We start from the raw sequence: 22182 nt of genomic DNA on the forward strand, positions 1-22182 counted from the left end.
AGCTGAGCTCTAAAGAGAAAGTTTTGAATTCGGAACTTTAAGATCTCATAGCACACAGAATGCACAATAGGAATGTACTGGATACCACTGAATCGTACATTTAAAAACGGTTAAGAATGGAGATTTTATGTTATGTGTAGTTTACCACAATAAACAATTTTAAAATCCCATAGAATCAGGAAAATGAGACTGAATTTCTGGAATGGGAGGTTCCAATCTTTCATGGCAAAAATTAAAAGTCATGTGATTTTCCTGGACTGTTCTTTCCCGAGTGGTTGGATTATATCAGAATTTCTCAGCCTCAGCACCACTGATGTTTTGGACTGGATTATTCTTAGTTGTGAGGGCTGTCCTGTGCATTGTCGGAGTTAAGCAGTATCTTGGCCTTCCCACTAGGTACCAGTGGTATTCTCTCACCTACTCGTAGTAACCAAAAATGCCTCTAGATGTTGCCAAATGTCCCCTGGGCAATAGGCAAATTTCTCTCTTTCGAGGGGCTTAAATCAGTGGTTCCCAAGCTTGGTTCTTTGTTGGAGTTGTGTATGAAACATACTGAACAGACAGAGTGGATTATTTGTAGGTGATTTCCCATGTTTATCCAGCTCCATGGTGCTGCTAATGCCCAGGGACCCAGATTCAGAAATCACCGTTGTGAGACCCTTTACATCTGACTGTCTGGGCTGGTGACCCCTCTGCTTCCCACAGTAACCCTCAGCAAGTGCCTTATACCTTCATCAGGAACTACTAATTCTTCCCGTCTCCTTGCTTTCAGAGGGTACAAATGTAGCACCGGTAAGATCTCCTTTTGTTCCATGCAACAAAGACGCAACAAAGCCCATGTGATGCTACACTAGTGCTTTTTGTGGTGTCATGATAAGGTAAAATGACATTGTGACAGGAATAGTCCTTCCTCATCTGATTTTTGCACCTGTTGGATTTGGTGTTATAGCAGTTATTTCTTAAACTTCCTTTAAAAGAAGTGACCAGGCTACTTCCCTTTCTGGCTTTAGCTCTCTTTCCCTGTGTGATGGAGTATATCTAACCTCATAAAACAGAGTTTGACATGCTTTGGAGGAGAAAGACAGCAAACATATTTCTCCTCTCAACCAAGAGCTCAGTTTAATTGAGCAGAATGAACTCTAGCATTCCACTTTTCCTTCTGAAAATGAACTGCAGATTTTAGTTCCCTTTCTCCATGGATTTCAGCAGGGAGGTCTTTCTGCAAAGGCGGGGGGCGGGGGTGGCCATGGTGAGAGGAACATGCCTTTCCTTGCTCCCACCATGCATTCTAAATGTATTCTTACATTTTGTTAGCTGACTTTATGAAGATTTATTTTTGTCCTTCATTCAAAGCCATCCATAGCCAAAAGACAACCAAATGGCTTTGAGATGAGATATATCCATTTTCAAAATGATTGTGGGGGTGCTGGGTGGCTCAGTCCATTAAGCATCTGACTCTTAGTTTTGCTTAGCTTATGATCTTAGAGTCATGAGATCGAGCCCTGCTTTCGGCCCCCACACTGACATGGAACCTACTTGAGGTTCTCTCTCTCTCTCTCTCCCCCCACCTCTAAAAAAAATAAACAAACAAACAACAAAAAACTCAAAATGATTGTGGATGGGTCATTACTCTTGGGACAAGTTTATGGTGATCTGTTTGAATTTTTCAGCCTCATCACCATAGGATGCTGGTCATTTCTGGCTTATTTCTTTCTTGACCTCCTGACCTATATAAACAACTACCTATTAGCTCATTTTCCTTACCCATCTATATGTCCCTTGCTCCACAAACTCAGCATCTTCAAAACTGTCTTTATTGCTCCTTTTCCTCCACAACCCATGCAGTTTTGCTTCAGAATCTTCATGTTTCCTCCTCTTAGTGATAGATGCCAACATACACCCAGTTTGCTGAAGCTGAAACTGTGTCCTCCTAGGCTCTACTGTCTCCCTCAGCTTTTCTATCCAATCCATTACCCCAGAGAATTTGCCTGTCACTGGCCCCTCTTTATCACATCTGCTGCTGCTGCTCTGTTCTCTTTGGGCAATGTGGAAGCGCGACCAACAAGGGAGGACTTCAGTGTAAGTGTGGTGGATATCCCCCAAGGGCAGAACTTTAAAAGAGAGAGAATAGTATTCACTCAAGCAGGAGATTATGAGCACCAAGTAGGCAGATACAAATTGAGGAATATATGGATATGAGAAAGAGCCAGTTAGAAACCTTAGAAATAGAAAATGTACATATGGTAGGTGAAATCTTAAAAAAAAAATACAAAAGATAAATAAAAACAATATAGTGCATCGACAAAGTTACCCTAGAGTAGATTTGGCTAAAGGAAGAATTGATAACTTGGAGGATGAAATTGAGGAATTCATCCAGAACATAGCCCAAAAGATGAATGAATGAAATATACGAATGCTAATTGTGTTTAAAAGTTACATTAAGAGGGGATCCCTGGGTGGCTTAGCAGTTTAGCGCCTGCCTTTGGCCCAGGGAGCAATCCTGGAGTCCTGGGATCAAGTCCTGCATCAGGCTCCCTGCATGAAGCCTGCTTCTCCCTCCTCCTGTGTCTCTGCCTCTCTCTCTCTCTCTCTATGTCTATCATAAATAAATCTTTAAAAAAAGAAAAAAGAAAAAAGTTACATTAAGAGATTTTGTCCTATGTCTAATTGGCAGTCCTACTAATAAAGAATGGAATGAATTATGGAGAGGCAATATTTGAGGAGATCTTGGCTATTATCTTACCTTTCTGAAATTGAAGAGAAACCCCACAGTAGGAGGGAACAGGGGCTCTGGCTTTTGCTGGTTGGAGGAGTAAAGGCTCTGCTGTGAGGAGCTGAGTGGACTTAGTACTTTGTCCAAGAGCCAAAGGCAAAAGGAAGGTTTATAAGCAGGGGGTCGACATGGTATGATTTGTACTTTTAGAAGATTTCTCTGCTGAAATCTACTAGAAAGCAGCCTAAAATCTGCAATTCATCTTCAGCAGGAAAAGCAGAATTCTAAAGTTCATTTTTGCTCAATTAAACTGAATTCTCAGTTGAGAGGAGAAATCTGTTTGCTGTCTTTCTCTTTATGTTTTGCAAGAAATAAAATGAAATAAGAGAGATTAATTTGACAGTCCTCGCAATAGTCCAGGCAAGAAGTGATATGCTGTGGCTTAGGATAGTGATGGGAGACAGAAAGAAGTGAAACATATGTCTCATCCAGATGTAGAAGAAGATTACATTGAGGGCAAGCGAGAGAGAAATGTGGAAGATTATTTCAAGATTTCTTGTAGGAATAGCTGGGCAAATGGTGATGACAGCCATCATGATAGAAAACACTACTGAAGGGATATTTAAGTGGACTCACAGTCCAGAACCTTATAAATGGGTTAAGGAGAATAAGGCAATCTATATGGCTGCACCTCCTTTCAGATTCTCTCTGGGTTTCAGTACACTAGCCAATTTGTCCACCCAACTGGTCTCTTGGCCTCCAGTGCATTCACCTATCATTAGAAAATGCACATTTCATTATGTCACTTTCCTGCTTAAAAAACTCATGATGGGTCCTAATCATCAAGAGTTGTTTATAGGACTTTGACATCTTTTGCCTCTGGCTTGCCTCTTTATTCCCTCTCTCTCACTCGTGCATGATGTTGTTGGCTCCTCTGTATGCCACATGGTATTTAGCTATGCCTTTGCATTTACTATACCTTCAACCAAAAGTGCCCCGAGCATCTATTTTTAATTGCTTCTCTGTACCCGGGGGCAGGATAAAGAAGAAGGTTTAGAGATTCACCTGTGAGATTGACTTGTTAGGGCTGACGAACAAGTGAAAGGAAGGGCATGGAAGCTGTAACCTTGATTGCAAGCGTATTTTCTAGCAAGTAGAAGAAGGTGAGTAAAAGTTGAAAATCGAGAAAGAGAGTTTTGGGGTAAGGTTTGAGTTTGAGCTAAAATAGCCTGAGACAGAAGGCGACTCCAGCGAAGTGAGGTCTGGAGGTGTGGATTTGAGCATAAGGTGAGAAGGGAACCTGAGCACAGAGGCTTCTTCCATTGGACCTCAAAAGCCTCAGTGTTGGGGCTCAGCTGGTTGGACGTCCAACTCTTGGTTTTGGCTCAGGTCCTGATCTCATGGGTCATGAGATGAAGCCCTGCAATGGGCTCTGTTTTCAGTGGAGAGTCTGCTTGAGACCTTCTTCCTCTGTTTCGCTCCCCAATTGCACACACATGGGCTTTTTCCCACTCTCAAATATATATATATATATATATATATATATATATATATATTTTAAAGGCTCAGTGTTGGGGTGCCTGGGGGTTCAGTCAGTTAATCATCTGTCTTCAGCTCAGGTCACGATCTCAGGGTCCCAGGATTAGCCAACATTAGGCTCCCTGCATAGTGGGGAGTCTGCTTCTCCCTCATCCTCTGCTCCTCACCCCTGCTCATGCTCTCTCTCTCTGTCAAATAAATAAAATCTTCAAAAAATATACATATATAGATAGACAGATAAAATTTACAAAGCAGATAGGCTCGGTAGGATAAACAGAAATGACTGTCAACCCGTGGACAGGGTATTATCAGACCAGTGAGCAGATACCAGAAAGCCAGATAAAGCTCTGAAGGCAAAGTAAGGTTCAGGTCCAGTTTAAACACAGGATAATGAAGGTTTATCAACTGCAGAGAAACTGAGACTGGATAGAAGACAGCAGTCAAAAGCACACTGAGAGGAACTGGTGGTAAGGGCAGTTTTAAGAAGTGAGTTCACTTTTGAGTCGTGTTGTCCACCCCCCCGCCCCCGGGCTTTTTCTTCCTGACTCTCTCCGCTGTGTCCTGAGTTTACTCCTTTGGGAGCGGGTGCACTGATGCCGATTCATCCTCCTTTCTTAAAAGGTAATGGATGTGCTAAGACAGCTGCCAGCAAGCAGTGGAAGGACATGGGCTTCAATTCTCAAATATAGGTGCCAGGAATGGGACAGTGACAATCTAAGGCTAAACCACAGCCATGAGCTGAAGCAGACGCTTACCTGACTGAGCCACCCAGGGGCCCCTGCCTTTTAAATTTTAAACCATGCACACAGGTACTGTTGACCTTCCACCTATGAACTTAACACAAATAAGTCTTTCACGTGAAGGTAGGCAGACCATAAGGCCTGCCTGAATTGGTTTGCAGTGTGAATCCCTCATTTCACATTGCTTCCAAGTGTGTGGTGGAGTAAAATGGCATGCCAGCCGGGGCAGGGTCGTGTGGGTGTACCTCTTGGAGATGACTGACATTAAAGAAAGTGGAGAGGGATATAGGGATTCTGAAATTGATTGTTGTGGCTCAGCAGTTTAGCACCACCTTTAGCCCAGGGTGTGATCCTGGAGACCCGGGATTGAGTCCCACGTCGGGCTCCCTGCATGGAGCCTGCTTCTCCCTCTGCCTGTGTCTCTGCCTCTCTCTTTGTGTCTCTCATGAATAAATAAATAAAATCTTAAAAAAAAAAAAAGAAATCAATTGTTGTTGCTGCCTGCAATATTGAAATCTGGGGGGAAAATTCGTTTCTTGTATCTCTAGCGACATTCATATTAGGACAATATAAAATAGTCAAGGACGATGAAGGAGAATGACAAAAGATAATTGATAATCATTAGTACTTTATTTTTGCATTGTTCATTTTTATGTTTTTGTCACTTTCTAAAATAGCAGTTTCCCTTAAAACTGAAGAAAAATACAATTTCTGCTGAGGAGAAAAGTGTATCAGACTACCGAGAGAGGTTTTTTTCACTTGTCTTTAACCCGCTAACACACGAGAGTGCTAATTATTTATGTCTTTGCTCATCTATGCAGTCCAGTGATTTTTATGACACAAAGATTGTACTTGATCTTGCTGAAATGTAATATTTAATTAGTTTCATGAAGCTTGAAACAAGTCATTATAAGGAAACCATTTTTGAAACGAATCATTTGTCAAGAAAAAGGTGGCATAGCCTGTCATCTTTCAATTTTTAATATTAATGTGATACACATGATTTTACTACTTTGGAGGTGTCATTGGGAGTCCCTTTGTCACTTCTGACAATTACTGCAGTCTTGTGTCAGTGCTGCACATTGGAACTATTGTCAAAATACTTGCTTTCCAAGAACCAGCTAAATTTGCCCCCAGAAAAGGGTGGTTTTGTCATTCTCCTTCAGATTATTTAGGCTGCTATTAGGAAAACAGAGTAAGCACACACACCCCTTACAGCACATCAGATTCTTCTATGCTAAAAGTATAGAGCTCCGAAGCACGGAGAGTAGTTATAGGGCTCACTGGGGGGGAAATATAGCTGTTCTAAGATGACTGGTGTCATTGACACAATGTCAGGAAGCACCTCCGGGAACTAGGCGGGTTCTCGTACATTAAAGTTTCTCCAAATCATATTGTAGGCTAAGTCGTAGTTAACATGCGTATCCCTTCTCAGAGGTGTCCTGACGTGTGGAAGCTGGGTTTCTTTTCTTTCTGGGCCAACATTACTCATAACTGCTGTGCAGAATGTGTTCAATGAATTTCCACTTATAAAAGCAAAGTGAAATCCCAAGTGCTGTGCTGTATCGCCTCAAAGTGTCAGAATAAAGCATCTGTCACATTCTTTTAAAGCACTGGAGAAAGGCTTTTTAATAGTCCAGGACCACAAAGCTTTAAGTCTTTGTGGCCAATAAGTTTTGCAATTAAAGGACTGTCAGGCGACGGCCGTATGGACAGCCGATGGATGGTGGGGACCGAGGACTGCTTCTGCTTTGCTCTTGCTGTGTTCCATCTTTAGCTCCTGCCTGAGCTTTGGCGGCAGTCGGAAAGAGACCAGAAGAAAGGGAAAGAAGCTGAAAGTCTGAAAAAAGGAAGATAGGTTCTTAATCAGACCGTATGCATTAATTGCATGTGGTGCGGGGGTCCCGCAGCCACTCGCCTGAGAGTGACAGAGGTGTCTCGGAGGAGGTCTCTGCCTCCAAAGCAAGGATATTCAGGTTGGCAAGTGAAATGAAAATGAGCTGAAGAAGTGAAAGACAGGAGGAGATGAGAGCCAAAGGCAGCCATGGGGCCAGGGTCCCTCGAGGAGGAAAGAAGAACTGGGTATCCATCCGTGTATTTATTTAACCAACGTTTTGAGAAAGTGCCTGCAAAGTGTCCAAAGGGGATACGAGAATTGCAAGAGCTTGTTCACAGGTACATCGTGCAGAGCCGTGCTCTGTCCTAGGTGCTATCTCTGAGGATTTACACGTGTCATCTCAAGTCATCCTCACGACACTGCAGTGTGCGAGGGACAGTTTCTGTTTACAGAAAAGGAAGAGGAAGCCCTGAGGGAAGTCTTAAGCCTAAGGTTACAAAACCCGGGGCTGTGGGAGTTGGGGTTCAAGCCCAGGAAGTAATTTTGTTTTCTAAAGGTTGTATTTATTTGTTTGAGAGAGAAGGAGAGAGAGAGAGAGAGAGAGAGAGAGAGAGAGAAACACAAGCATTGGGGAGAGAGAAGCAGGTTCCCCCACTGAGCAGGGAGACTGATGCGGGGCTCGATCCCAGGACCCTCGGATCATGACCTGAGCCAAAGGCAGGTGCTTCACTGACTGAGCCACCCCGGCGCCCCCAGGAAGTCATTTCCTAAAGTTATTCGAAAGCTCCCAGTTGAGAGAAGATCTCGAAAAGCTGGAGTAGATAAAAATTCAGCATTCTAAATGCTTTTCTGGTGTCTGTGAACTTAATGTCATCTCAGAAGCATTTCCACCCCCCTCTTGGGTCATTAAAATGTTTAAAATGAACGCGCATTCAGTGAAGCCAGGCTTTCTTTTCTGGGGCATGTCTGTTTTAGGACAAGTGTGTGCCTGAGAAGTGAATGTCAGAGGCAAGAGCTGCAGCCACAATGCCCAGGTGCTCTCGTCGGCTGGGGGGCCGCCGGCCCACACCGGCTGGTGCGAAGGCAACAGCAGACCTAAGAGCCCCGAGGTGAGCATTTGGGCCCAGTGAGCCTCCAGGCTAGGTGCCTAGGTGCCAACGGATAGGAACAGGTGGTTAATATTTAATTGTGCTCCTCACAGGCATGTCAAGGAGGACACATGGATGTGGGGAACCTCGGGGCTGTCTCCAGGGAAGGAGCCTCAAGGCAGGCTGGACCCTGCCCCCCTCCTAAATTAATAAGCAGGGATTCCCAAGGATATTTCTTCGTGGGGTTCTCTGATGCTTTAAAGGAACCATGTGGTTTGAGTGGGAGAATAAATTTTTTTAAGAGATAAAAGGGAGCCAAGAGGAAGATCTGGTTTAGTAAGGAAGAAGATGAAGTGTTAAGCTTGTAAGGGTGGCAGGATCCATGTGGATCCACACGAAGGGTTATTGGAAACGCTGGAGCAGACCTTAGAAGCGGAGTCAGGGTGGGACGCATGGATTCAGGAATTTATGATCCTGGCATTTCATTGAAGGCAAGGGAGAAACGATAAAAAGGAAAGCAAAGGACCTACACCCACTTTAAGGACTAGAGAGAAGCGAGTGTTGCCAGAGACAGATTAAAAATGAATTGCTAGAGGACTTGGCCATTCTCAAAAATCTAGGTGATTTATGAAAAGTACATAAACAGAACTTTTTGTATAGTAAATTTGCTATCCGGGCTTACTGTCTTTGGTAGATTGAATTAAATCAAGGAATTCTCTTGGAGAAGAAGAGTTAAAAGTAAAAAGGAGGAATAAATCTTAAAAAACAGAAAAAGCTACCCTTTGAATATAACTGTTGGCACATAGTACTTTGCCAATCAGATTCATATGGAAATGAATACTTTGTTTGACAAATAAAAGTATTTCTGCCAACATGAAGATTTTCCCAGAATAATATAAAGTGAAGAAATACTTTTGTATGCTGCAAGATGACTTCACTATTGCTAAGGGGAGGGGGAAGAGAGCGTGGTAGTCTCCAGCCATCCTGATCCCCCTGCATGTTGCAATCTGATAACTGGCTAACCCTCCAGGTTATCCTTAAAAACATTCTTACTCTTCCCATCTCAGCTCACTGCTGAGTCCAAGAAAATAGTTTTGACCTTCAAAACAAAACGCTTAAGGAATTTAGTTACGATTAAAAAATAAATAAAATTGTGTAGGCTCTGCACCCAATGCGGGGCTCAAACGTATGACCCTAAGCTTAAGAGTCACACGCTCTAGTGACTGAGCCAGCCAGGTGCCCCAGGTATGATTTTTTAAGTCATGAAAACATACTCAGGTAGTTCAAATAATTTTGTCTCAATATTCCAAATTCAGGTTTATTCCAATGGAGTGTAGAATTTTATTTCTAGTTCCTTTGGGTTTCCTGGAATCACAAAGAGAAGAACCAGTTTTCAGCCTTTTAGACCAAATTTTCTTTTCTCCTGAGCCTTTGCTCTCAATGAGATGAAAGACAAATTGCTCATTGGGTCTACTGCAAGCTATCAAGGTGTCACCCTACTCCCGAGTCTTAGCGATCTGGGCAGATAGGCAGAAACATCTTTTGTCGCCTTGAGCAAATGTTAACTAAAACATAGGCCAGCGTTCCAAGCCAGTGTTTGGCTTGGAATTTAAGTCACGCCAAGAGCTCAATGTCAGAGTAAGGCTGTATGTAGGCAGTGGGAAAAGCGGTGACACCAGACTAGACATTTCTGCTTGGGGTATCTTGTTCAGTCCTGTTTATGATAGTGCCGCTCACCTGTGTGACCTTGCTAACGGATGGTGACAATCATTTGGCTGGTATCTGTTTTATCACCTGTTGAATCACACTCGTCAGCTAGCCTGCTCAGTGCTCTTCTGAGCCGTGAATCACATAACCCCTTCCCAAACTGTCTGTGCAGCCTACATGTGTCTCACAACTTAGAGCCAGCAGCTGCTTAGAGCCACCCAGCGTAGTTTACATGAGAGGAAGGGGGATGTGCGCTAATGAATCCAAGCTGTTCTTCAGAACAGTTTGCTTTATAGTCAACCTTTTTTCTTTCTTTCTTTCTTTCTTTCTTTTTTTTTTTTTTTTGTTTGTTTATTTTTTAACAGAAAGTGAATGTGTGGTTTTTCCATTGAACAGAAATGCATTGAGTCTCCTTTTAGATTCTCTTAGCACCTGACTACTGTGGCAACTATTTCCCAGGGCTGTAGAAGATTAACATAGATGAAGTAAGATGTCGAATTCTCACGGGACAAGAAGATAAGGCAGATACAAAGTTTTGTTTTGTTTTGTTTTTTTTGAAGATTATATTTATTTATTCATGAGAGACACACACACACACAGAGGCAGAGACACAGGCAGAGGGGGAAGCAGGCTCCATGCAGGGAGCCTGACGTGGGACTCGATCCCAGGTCTCCAGGATCACACCCTGGGCTGAAGGCGGCACTAAACCGCTGAGCCACCTGGGCTGCCCAGATACAAAGTTTTTAGGAGTGATTTATTTAATGTGCTAAGTACAGGGAGGGAATGACCTGCGTAGTTGGAGAGATCAGGGACATGTGCTTGCAGGAGAAGGCTTTGACGTGGATATTAGTGATAGTAAGAGTTCATGGTTAGAGTTGGAACCGAAAGGAGAAGGATGTTTCAACAAATGGTGTAAAGTGAAAGTATGGAAGTGGGTTTTTTTTGTTTTGTTTTGTTTTGTTTTGTTTTGTTTTGGTGAATCAGAATCCAGAAGTATGGGCAACATGTATAGCGTTAGTAGAAAATTTGCTTGAGCCCAGATGGTGGAAGGCCTTGGATGACAAGTTAGTTAAGGGGTTTATGCCACATAGGCGGTGGTCAGTGGGGCTCTGTGGAGGATATTGGAGCAAAAAGAGTGACCTGAGCAAAGTTTATAGGGAAAGTCCAATTTTGTCTGATAATGGCCAGTGGAGGGGTTGGAGAGAAAGAAACTGGGGATGTGGAGACTTATTTGCAAGGATCTGGTAATGGGGTCCTGAGAACTCTTAACAAAAGTGGTGGTAAGGTCTGGAAAGGATGAAGGGGAGAGAGGTTGTGGGGGAAATAATGATGAGACTCAGTGTAAACGTGTATAACACAAAATAGGGTAAAGGAAAGGGGAAGGCAATGACGAATTCTCTAGAAACGTATGTGGAAAAAATAAACTGTCCAAAGTAGGCAAGTCGAGTAGGAAGTAACGGAAGATAGAGGAGTCACAGTTTGATGTGCCAGTGAAGCATTTGATTGAAAATTTGTGGTGAGTGGTTAGTAATGAAGGGCTGACTCAGGAACAGCACCGAGACTAGGGAGGCAGAGAGAGTTAAAGATGATGGGGTTAGGGGACAGTGTGTCTGATAGCAGGAGTTGGGATGAGGAGTCAGTATTTTACTTTATTTATTATAAAGATTTTATTTCGTCATGAGAGACACAGAGAGAGAGAGAAAGAGAGAGAGAGGCAGAGGGAGAAGCACGCTCCCTGCGGGGAGCCTGATGCAGGACTCAATGCAGGACCCTGACATCACGACCTGAACCAAGGGCAGATGCTCCACCACTGAGCCACCCAGGTGCCCTGAGTGTCAGTATTTTAGAAGAGTAGTTAGGAGATGAGAAGTAATGATATGAAAAAGCTCCATAGCCTCGTAACTAAGTCGACCCGAAGAGTGAAGGAATGAAGGCTAATGATGGACCTTAGCAGTAGTGGTGCCCTGACAGCAAGACATCGAGGTGGGGGTGGGGCAGCTTTGGGGCCGTGCTATTGCTGGGGCAGATTGATGGGTGAGGGTGATGCTTTTTGTTTGTGTGTTTAGTAAGGTGCCTGCAGGAGAGTGACATGCTATATCTAGCAAGCTGTCAGAGATTTGCAAGAGAGGATTTGGGGCCAGAACTATATATGCTCAGGGCAGTTGAAGTGAATGAGGAACTGACCGATTAGGTAAAAGCGGAAGAGACCAGAACAGAAATTTGGAGTTAGGTTGCCAGAGGCAAAAGAGAAACAGTGAAGGATCTCTTGGGTTTTATTGAAGGTTTATTGGCTAAAACTGTAGGAAACTGAAGGAAATACCATAGAAGCTCTGGAAAGAGGGTTTCAAAAAGAAGGTGGTAGTAACAGTGTCCAATAAGGTGGCTGCATTGATGCGAGCTGAGAACTGAAAGGCTGTTGGATCTAGCGTTGGGTGGTGGGGCCAATGCTCCGTTAGAACAAGAAGAATGGAGGGGGTAGGTGTGGGAAGCGGGTCATGGAAACAGCCCCCATCCTCACGTAACGTCCATTTTAAGCGCCGAAGGCTGCATTATGGGTGCATTGTGTTCAGTTAACTGTGATTCCTTTTCTCACCGGTAGTTGAGAGCTTTTCTGTAATCTTTGTTAAATCTCTAAGTTCCCCCGTGGTCTGTACTCCTTTCATATATCCAACTGAAAAATATTCTAAATATAATAGTACCCCATAGTCTGTCTTTTCAATTTTGGTTCTAAATCTATGAATCAGACCTGAATTTTAAAAAAGTCTAAGAAGTTCTTCTATGATACCTCGACGAGGAAAATATTCTAAATATAATAGTACCCCATAGTCTGTCTTTTCAATTTTGGTTCTAAATCTATGAATCAGACCCGAATTAAAAAAAAAAAAGTCTAAGAAATTCTTCTATGATACCTCGACGAGGAAGTCTAATTCTGGGAGCTGTCGTTTTAGATGCCTTCCCCTACGTCAGTAGCAATGCTCTCTTGATCTGATCTGTTGTTTTAATGTAACTTAAAGCTGACATCCAGCCGTGTCATTTAGATCTCAGTTTTGAGATGCAAAAAAGAGGAGGGGGCTGGACTGGTAGGTCTTCCTGAAAACCGATTAACATGGAGAAGGCCCTGGCGGTTGGAAGTGCAAAGTCCTTGTCTTCTGGGCAAAGTGTTGTTCCTAAAATCCCTTTGTGATTTGGTTGTGAGAACACCTTCACCCTCAACTCACAGGTAGGGCCATAAATAGTGGACAAGTTCCTGCGAAGCCCTTGGCTTCTACAACACGTAAGTGTCATTGTAGAACCCAATCTCCATTTCTCCTCTTTAAAGGAGAGCAGCGCAGTAGGTCGGGATACCCCAGCACCTTTCCATTCCTCAGTGATTCTAGGTGCCCCTTCTTCCCACTGGGTTTTTAGTTGAGTTGACCATTCTTTTGAACACGTGGTGGTGGACTCAGTCATAGAGGTCGGATCTCTGGTGGAGGGAGTTCATTGAGGGGATACCATTGGTGGACTGAGCTGGAGCTTCTAGCTGGGGCTGGAGGCCCTTAGAAAGGGCTGTGAACAGTGTTCAGAATTCACCGACAGGGCAGTTACAGTAGCATCGTGTCCAAGGGCAAGTGTGTAAGGAGAAAATGGAACCTTTTCAGCAACATGAGAGGGTAAGAAGCCAGAACCCTAACCCTTTTTTGAATTTTTTGTTCCTTGTATTAATTCCCTTTTAATTCTTACAGCAGCCCTGAAGAGTGGATAGGTCCTATGCCCATTTCACAGATAAATTGGTCGAGGTTCAGCAACTTAGAGAAATTGTAGGTTATACTGCAGACGAGTTAACAGAGTTAGGATTGGAATCCATTCTGCTTGATTCAGAATTCCTTTCCCCATACCACGTTGCCCTTCAGAGGGCAGAAGCAGAACATGTTTACGTGTAGACAGCGTTCTGTGTTTGTATCTGAAAATCCAAGACCATGTGTTTCTTTGATTTTTCTTCTCCCCTTGTTTCTTGTCTGTGATTTGTTCTTTCCGTTGACACGCTACCACCCACCCCAGGGGACAGACAGGATCTGTTTGTATCCAGAGTAGAGAAGTTTCAACATCACTGGGTGAGCTGTGTGTGTCTCTCTCTCTGCTGCATTCCTTCTCTCTGGAGGCAGGCGGAGCACAGCTGTGGCTATTAGGCCTGGAGCACAGCTGTAGTCAGCCGGCCAGTTGACACCACGGCACATGGTGTCATGGTCTCATTACTCAAGTGTGTCCAGCTCAAGCTGCCGCAAGATTGGCATTTGTCAGGGCCATGGTTGGGAGAAGAATTCTATACACTTTGCAGGAACAATTTCGCAATGCCTCATGCTCCATTTGCCACACGTTCTCGTAAAAATATGAATCCAAGCTTGTTTGCATAAAACCAAACTGCCGGTTGCCAGCTTCATGTACTAATCCCAAGGAATTCTGGTTATCATTTAACCTTGGGGCTTTCGTTGTTGCTGTGTTTTCATCCTGATTTTAATGCAGCTAAGTTAAATATGATGCCTATTTTGTCCAACTGATAACGTTAAGAATAGAAAAGAGGACCACAAGGGCAATAAATCATCATTATATTTGGTGGTGATGGCTGGTAGATTACACTTTGAAAAAAATAACAGACTTACTGACAACAACCAAGAATAGCAAATGTAAATTCTCCTTACTTAGATATCTTTTTATTAGGCTTCCTTTTCTTCTTCTTTTTGCTTAAAATGATGAAATGAAACTAACAACATTTCCCTTTTTTGCTATTTTGCAGAAAAAACCGCTGTCTGCAATAATAAAGGAAGTCTGTGATGGGTAAGTATTACTCAGGATTCATCTGAGTTGCTTCAGTCCACAAGTTGAGAAGCTAATAAAATATTCCTGAGCAGTTATAAAATATTATTCATAAGTCACTACGTGACCTGCCCAAAGACATCACAAATTACTATGTAAGATTTACATGCCCTCTTACATCAAAAAATTACTGTTGTTCCTGGAAGAGCAGGAAGTGTGAAATGGCTGGTGTATGCACGCTGGGACTGGTTTTATTTATTTTGAAAAGTTGTGGTTCATTCATCCAACTTAGCAGGGAGCCATCTGAAGTTCCCGAGGTTAAATACACACCTCATCTGATACAAATGGAGAGGACCATTTAGGTTCCCATAGAAGATAAAAGAATTTAAAAGACCAGTCCATGTGTCGTTTTGCTTCCATGTGAACTTCACAGTGTTACGACTTTCCTCTCTGTCTTTGGCTGCCCTCACGATCCAAAGGAGAGGCACACAAAGAAGTTGCATGAGGTTTTTCTGCTTTCAAAGCAGAATTATGAAGAGAGTACTACTTGCAGTTTATTTAAGACCTCGGGTACTTAATTGGGATGTTTGTGTATGCAGCAAGCATGCTGGTGGGGGACCGTAGAACACAGAGAGGTTGGAATGACACAATTATCAAAAATTTAAATTGTATTCATTTATTTTGTTTTCCTCTTTCTGCTCCACTTCTTCAAAATGAGGAAGAATGTAGCTTTGTATTTAAATACACCTGCTCGGGATCCCTGGGTGGCGCAGCGGTTTGGCGCCTGCCTTTGGCCCAGGGCGCGATCCTGGAGACCCGGGATCGAATCCCACGTCGGGCTCCCGGTGCATGGAGCCTGCTTCTCCCTCTGCCTGTGTCTCTGCCTCTCTCTCTCTCTCTCTCTGTGACTATCATAAATAAAAAAAAAATAAAAATAAAAATAAATACACCTGCTCAAAGCCATGAAAGTGCTCAAAGCACTAGGCATGACATAAGACCAAGATGGTCCACATAGGAAATGGTTGGTCAGGCTAATATCATTTTGTTTGAGGAGCTGTGCTGTGGGACTTGTTGAGTATGGGCCCACTGCCAAGTGCATCTAACTCTGTTGATGCTAGAAAAATGAAAATGACCATCATTTGTTTTTCTGATCAGTTTATGCTTATATTTTTCAGGTGGTCCCTTGCCAACCATGAGTACTTTGCACTGCAACATGCCGATAGTTCAAACTTCTATATCACGGAAAAGGTAGGTCAACCACATTTTTTAATCTTGGACACTTACATCTTTAAAAAAATGAAAACCTGACTGATATTTCCTCTGTTCAGGGCTAGACTGGACATGATGGTCTAAATTCTAAATTTCTACCGTCCGTGAAAATAGAGTGTGCAAAGCAAACAATGGCTACTTTAGTATTAACAAGGCAATTTTTAGCCCATTCAAGAGTGAAGACAGACATGTTCCTGCATCCCATCTTAGCAACTGCATTTGCCCTCTAACAGTGAATTTACTAATTATTTTTCTTTCCTATTCCTTGGTTAAAGCATTTGTTTGATGTTTAATGACTCCTTTCTCACACTTTTTTTTTTTTTTTAAACCAATCTCTAAGTCTTCTTTAAAGTAGTTGAAACAATGACAAGAAACCTTTTCAAAGGTGTTCTATGGCTCCTGGGAACTTGCTTTTTTCTTGGGTGATTTTTTTTTTTAAGTTCTTTAGCAAGCTTGTAGAAGAGGGAGGGAGTGAGGGGTGAAAACTATAGTGATTCTGGCAGTAAGTAAAAGCAATGTCTTAGGGAGATTCCCCGATAGGAGAAGGAAAAGCTAATATTTATTTGGCACCCACTGTCCGCCAGCATTTGGACCAGGCCCATTGTTTGTGGACTTCTTCCTCAAGACCAACCTGTGTTATAAACAATACTGGCTTTGGTTAACAGATAAGAAACTGGATCATAGAAGTCTGATGGCTTGACCCCTTATCTCAGGGGTACTGAATTATAGAATCAAAAAGGAAGTTCAGACTTTTGTGCTTCTATCACTTTGCCTTTTGGGAATTTCTAGAAGAGCTTAGCATTTAGCTCAGTTTTAATGGAGAAGTCACTGAAATACTTAGAACCAATATTGTCCTCATGGAACTTTATAACCTGGTAAGCTTGGTGCAGAGGGAAGGGTCAGTCCTGTGAACAGTTCTCATGACAACTAGCTGGTCAGTCCTGGGACAGAAGTAAATACAAAGTGTTCCTGGAAAAAAAAAAAAAACACAAAGTGTTCCTGGAGGAAGGGGCATTGGATGACCTCAGGCTCTAGGCTTTATTCCTTCCCACAAGCAGTCCCTAGTGTGACTGTAAGTTTACCCACGAATCAAGTCATGGTGCAAGGTTGAGGCGGTCGGTTAACAAGCTCCTGTTGGTCTGTGAGGGCTCCTTCTCCCCAGACTGTGTGTGTGGGGGCAGGGAAGGGGTCAGCCAGAGGCCTGGAAATGCTACTTAGAAATTGCTTCGTCTTCCCAGATGGGATCTGGAATTTTCATAACTGATCACATTTTCCTCTTCATACTGGTTGACGGAAAGCTGAGAGTAAACAATTTGACTAGATTCCCTGGCCTGTGTTGTCTTTAATTTTGCTTGTTCCTTTGATTTGTTCCACACACTCTTAGTTTCCTGTCTTTATTTTCCCTTAGCTCCGTTTTCTCAAGATTTTTCATTTATTCTCTAACGCATTTATATGACCCGCGTGTTATTCTTTGTGAGATCAAGAGGGTATAAATAAATAAGTTAAATGTTGGCCATTAAATGTATTGCTGCGGCTATCTTAAGCAGAATTCTTGTTTTAACTTGGTTTGCCTTTTAGAGATAACTAAAATATTGCAACTTTTGTGGTATTATTGGAAAGCTCGGATGGTTTTCTACTACTTGGAGCATAATATGAGAAATTATAAAAATTATTAAGTGATACAATTACGGGGCAAAAACGTTCCAATAGGGTTTTCAAATGTCACCAGTTGGTGGGTAGTGATATCAATTTTTTTGGCTGTGAGAGCATTAAAAATGAGAATAGAATAGGTCACAGCACATCACCTATGTTGTTTGTAAATCCTTGGGTCATTACACACCCATATACAACACATGTATATCGTACTGGGTTTTTACCCTGGATTATGGTAAAACCACAACCAAAAGTCATGGAATCACAATCTTGCCTTTGATTAATATGCGTTGGCTTGTGTCCCCTGGGATTGTCCTGTCTTCTGTCCTTATTGTCAGACCTCTAAGTTTACTGGAGATTACTAGGATGAGATTCTCACACTAGAGAACATACACATTGAAGGGAGAACCTTTTAGAAATGTAAGCTTTCAGATCCCACCCCAGAGACTCAGATTTTGTGCCAGCCTTGGATATGGCCTAGGATTTTGCATTTTTAGAGCCTCCCTGGAATTCTGTGGAAACCTGGGGACCACTTGAAGGAATACAGCTCTGAGACTGCTTTTTCGGTACCAGCACCCACAGGTACAAGATAGCGTGCATCGTAAACTAGAAGTTATGCCATAAGTTTGACCTAAGAGTTTGCCTGCAGCCAACTCTTTGAATAATTTAAAAATTCAAATAATAGGGCAACCCGGGTGGCTCAGCAGTTTAGCGCCGCCTTCAGCCCAAGGCATGATCCTGGAGACCTGGGATCAAGTCCCTCATTGGACTCCCTTCATGGAGCCTGCTTCTCCCTCTGCCTGTGTCTCTGCCTCTCTCTCTCTCTCTCTGTGTCTCTCATGAATAAGTAAATAAAAATCTTAAAAAAAATTTCAAATAATATTGACGCTTTTGTTCTAATTAACATTAATGCATACTCAGAAAATTAAAGCTACTCAGAACAGTGGAAGAATTGTTATTTTCTCAGGCATCCTCATCATTTTTTGGGAAAAATCTTGGCTGCCTGAGGAAATCGTTAATGTTGAGTTTGAAAGGGACTGCCACCTAAGTCTGTCACCCAGTCTGCCCATCTTGAATGGGCAGGAGGAGAGATTATTCTTCTATAAGAGTTTAGGGAATGAGAAGACTCCTCTTCCCAATTACTGCCCTTTGTTTGTAAACAAAACGTCCTTGCTCCTCCTTTTGTAGCTGTTACTGGGCACAGCTGTGTGTCCATGTGACACAGAGCTCGACTGGACGTGCGCAGGGCAGGAGAGGGACCTTGAGTCTTGGGTCACAGGGGCAGACCTGGGCTGCCTTGAGTCTGCTGTTGGGTCCATCTACTTCTTTGCAAGTACTCCTATAAATAGAGCTCATTTTCCATTTTGAAGTAACGTGTTTAGTATCATCTTGGTTACTTACAGCCCAGTGAGCTGTTAGGTAATATTTGCATCACCATGGTAACTGGTGACTAATTTTTGAAACTTATGCACGTTCTTCCTAGTTACTGATTTTTCCTTGCATGTGAGGTGGTCTCCCTCCCTCTGCCAGAGATAAAATATCACCTGTGATTTTAAAGAAGAAAAATGCCCCAGGCTCAACAAGCTAACACATCTCGTGACTGATGGATGGGTGGTGTGACTCTCTTCTAGAATCCCCAGGAAGGCACCTCCCCTACTTTTCTCATGTTATCGAAATGTATTTGCCAAAACAGTCTTCATTTACTTAGTGGGCCATTCACTTTGGCTTTTCAGTGCAGTGGGAGAGATTGTCATGTTGTTGGGCAGCGTTCAGCAAAAGCATTGCATGCAAATGCCTTACAGAAAGTTAAGATTCACAAGTTCAAATTCAGCCCCAGAAACTTTTATATTTCAAGGTGATGTCCCAGAGAGAGAGAGAGAGAGAGAAAATAAAAAGTGAATTGTGTATCTTTTTTTCAGCTCTATTGAAGTATCATTAACAAATAAGGTTGTAAGATATTTAAATTTACATCATGGTGATTTGACATATGCATACACTGTGAAAGGATTCTCCTCCTACCATATAATTACATCTTAACACCTCACCGATTTATTTATTTATTTGGTGAGAACATTTAAGTGCTACTCTTTTAGCAAATTTCAATTACATAATATAGCATTGTCAACTATAGTTATGTATTTTAACATTAGATCCTCAGACCTTGTTCATCTTGTAGCTGAAAGTTTGTATAGTTTTACTAGCCTCTCCCTATGTGCGCCCCCTCCACTCCAGCTCCTGGTAACCATTTTTCTTTTCTTCAAGATTTATTTATTTATCTTAGAGAGAAAGAAAGAGAATGTGAGTCGGGGGAGAGGCAGAGGGAGAGAATCTTTAAGCAGACTCCCCACTGAGTGTGGAGACTGACACGGGGCTCAGCCTCATGGCCCATGAGATCATGACCTGAGCCGAAACCAAGAGTCAGACACTTCACTGACTAAGCCACCCAGGAGCCCCAACCACTCTTACTCCCTGTTTCTGTGAGTTTGACTAAAGTGATACCACAAGGTATTTGTCTTTCTGTCTGACAGCATAATGCCCTCAGGGTTTATCCATGTTTCTGCTAATGGTGAGATTTCCTTCTTTCTCATGGCTGAATAATATTCCATTGTATACATGCACCACACACTTTTTACCCATTCACTTGTTGACAGACATTAACGCTGATTCTATACCACGCTGTCATGAACAATGCTGCAATGAACGTGGGAGTGCATGTGTCTCTTTCATAGCCAATTTTCATTATCTTTGGGTAAATATTCAAAAGAGGGGCTGCTGGTTCATATGATAGTCTTATTTTTGAAATTTTGAGGAGCCTCTATACTGTCATCCTGTTTTCCTTGTTGGCTGCATCAATTTACATTCCCACCAATTGTATGAAGGTTTCTTTTTCTCCATATTTTGGCCAACACTTATTTATGTATTTGATGATGGCCATTCAAACAGGTGTGAAGTGATAGCTCATTGTGGTTTGGATTTGCATTTCCCTGATGATGAGTGATGTTAAGCACCTTTTTATGTACTTGTTGGCCATCTGTATGTCTTTGGAAAAATGTCCATTCAGTTTCTCTGCCCATTTTTAAGGGGATTGTTTGGGTTTTTTTTCCCATTGAGTTGTGTGAGTTCTTTGTATATTTTGGATTTTAACCCTGTATCAGATAAATGATTTGCAGTTGTTTTCTTCCATTCCATGGGTTGCCTTTTCATTTTGTCAATAGTTTCCTTTACCATGAAGAAGGTTCTTTAGTTTGATGCATCCCACTTGTTTATTTTGTGAATTGTACGTTTAAGTATTCCAGTGGAATTTGTCTTCCCAAAAAGAGTTTTATATAGAGTGAGTGCTAAGCATTTCAGCTCATTATCTCCTTTTTATCTGGTAAATGCATGTGTTATTGTGTCCATTTTACAATGGGGGAGGTGAGACCCAGAGAGGTTAAGCAACAGGGTTGTTGAGGTCACACACATGGGCAGTGGTCAAGCTGAGGTTTGAACCCAGGTGGGTCTTTCTGCAAAGCTTTCTAGGTCACCTTCGGGAAACCCTCAGTCTGTACTGCATGCGCCCCAGCTTGTTTATTATGCCTTTTCTCTACTGACCCCAGGCCAGTGATCCTGATGGCAACCACCTCAAGAAAATAAATACAGGAAGCTACAGCCTGTGAGCATTTGTTACCAGCTTTAGTCTGAGGCTTCCTTATTCCCTAAGAGGATAACCTGAAGGAAGTTGTCACATGTAGTCTTCCACTCACTAGGGATTAGCAAAGTGCAGTTGACCCTTGAATAACATGGGTTTGACCTACACAGGTCCACTTATATATAGACTTTTTTTTTAAATAAATACCATATAGTACTGAAAATGCATTATCTCTTCCTTATGATTGTAATAACATTTTCTTTTCTCTAGCTTTATTGTAAGAATACAATATATAATACATGTGACGTATAAAATATGTGTTCATTGGCTGTTTATGTTATTGGTAAGACTTCCAGTCAACCGTAAGCTCTTAGTAGCTCAGTTTTTGGGGAGTCAAAAGTTATATGTGACTTTTTGACTGAGTTGGGCATCAGTGTTCTTGACTCTTGTGCTATCACTGGTCAACTGTTGTACATTTTCATTTGCCTTCGATATGGATTGTGTAATTGTCTAAGGTAGTATTATTGCACTCATACCATTCCTTTTTGGAAAGTTGCCTGGTCATCCTTAACCCTGAGCATGCAGAGAGCATGGGGGCATGGTGAAGGATGCCATTGGTAGACTGTAAACTCTACTGTTAACCCCTACTACCATCTGTTTCAAAGTGTATGAAATATCGTGATATACCTTGGCAGGATCTTATTTAAATGCATTCTTACTGGGTAGTAAGAGATGACCATGGGCTGTCTTGGCAAGGTTGGCCCCAGCAACCTTTGGGGAGGAAATGAGGTCATTTGAGGGGCACCCCCTTTTTATGCCATTCTCATCTCCCAGGTACTTTCAGTTTTCAGAGGCCTTGAGCCTCCCAGAATCAGGACAGATAGGGATTGTGTCCCTGGGATTTGTATGTCCCACCGAGTCAGGCAACCACTTGATTATCTTGTGGAATGCATTTCAGTGATCAGACATTGAATACTGGGTTCCCACAGAGAGCTTAGTGAGAAAAATATGTTCCATTCTCCGCATTCATGATCTCAAGACCTAGTGGGGGAGAAGGTCTTGAAATGGGCACAGGTTTTGAGGAAGGAGAGGAAAGAACCAAGTGATTATAGAAGGGAAGAGGAAGCCAAAAGGGTTCTGGAGCAGGCTAACTACATCTAACCTGAATTTGGGAAATATATTCATTCCAAGACTGAACTCTTTTTGTGAGTTTTAGC

General features: G+C 42.4%; 1 protein-coding gene across 6 annotated transcripts in view; it reads left to right on the forward strand.

Moving 5' to 3' along the window:
- ELMO1 (engulfment and cell motility 1) overlaps positions 1-22182 on the forward strand; it is a 526171-nt gene that overhangs the window by 108966 nt on the left and 395023 nt on the right. For all 6 annotated transcript variants that reach the window (XM_072783482.1, XM_072783477.1, XM_072783480.1 and 3 more), the window contains 2 exons: positions 14396-14436; positions 15591-15663. In XM_072783482.1, coding sequence (XP_072639583.1) covers positions 14396-14436; positions 15591-15663 — 114 coding nt within the window. The remainder of the gene's footprint in view (positions 1-14395; positions 14437-15590; positions 15664-22182) is intronic.

The sequence above is a fragment of the Canis lupus genome, chromosome 18 (assembly GCF_048164855.1).
Source record: "Canis lupus baileyi chromosome 18, mCanLup2.hap1, whole genome shotgun sequence".
NCBI classification, from domain to species: Eukaryota; Metazoa; Chordata; class Mammalia; order Carnivora; family Canidae; genus Canis; species Canis lupus.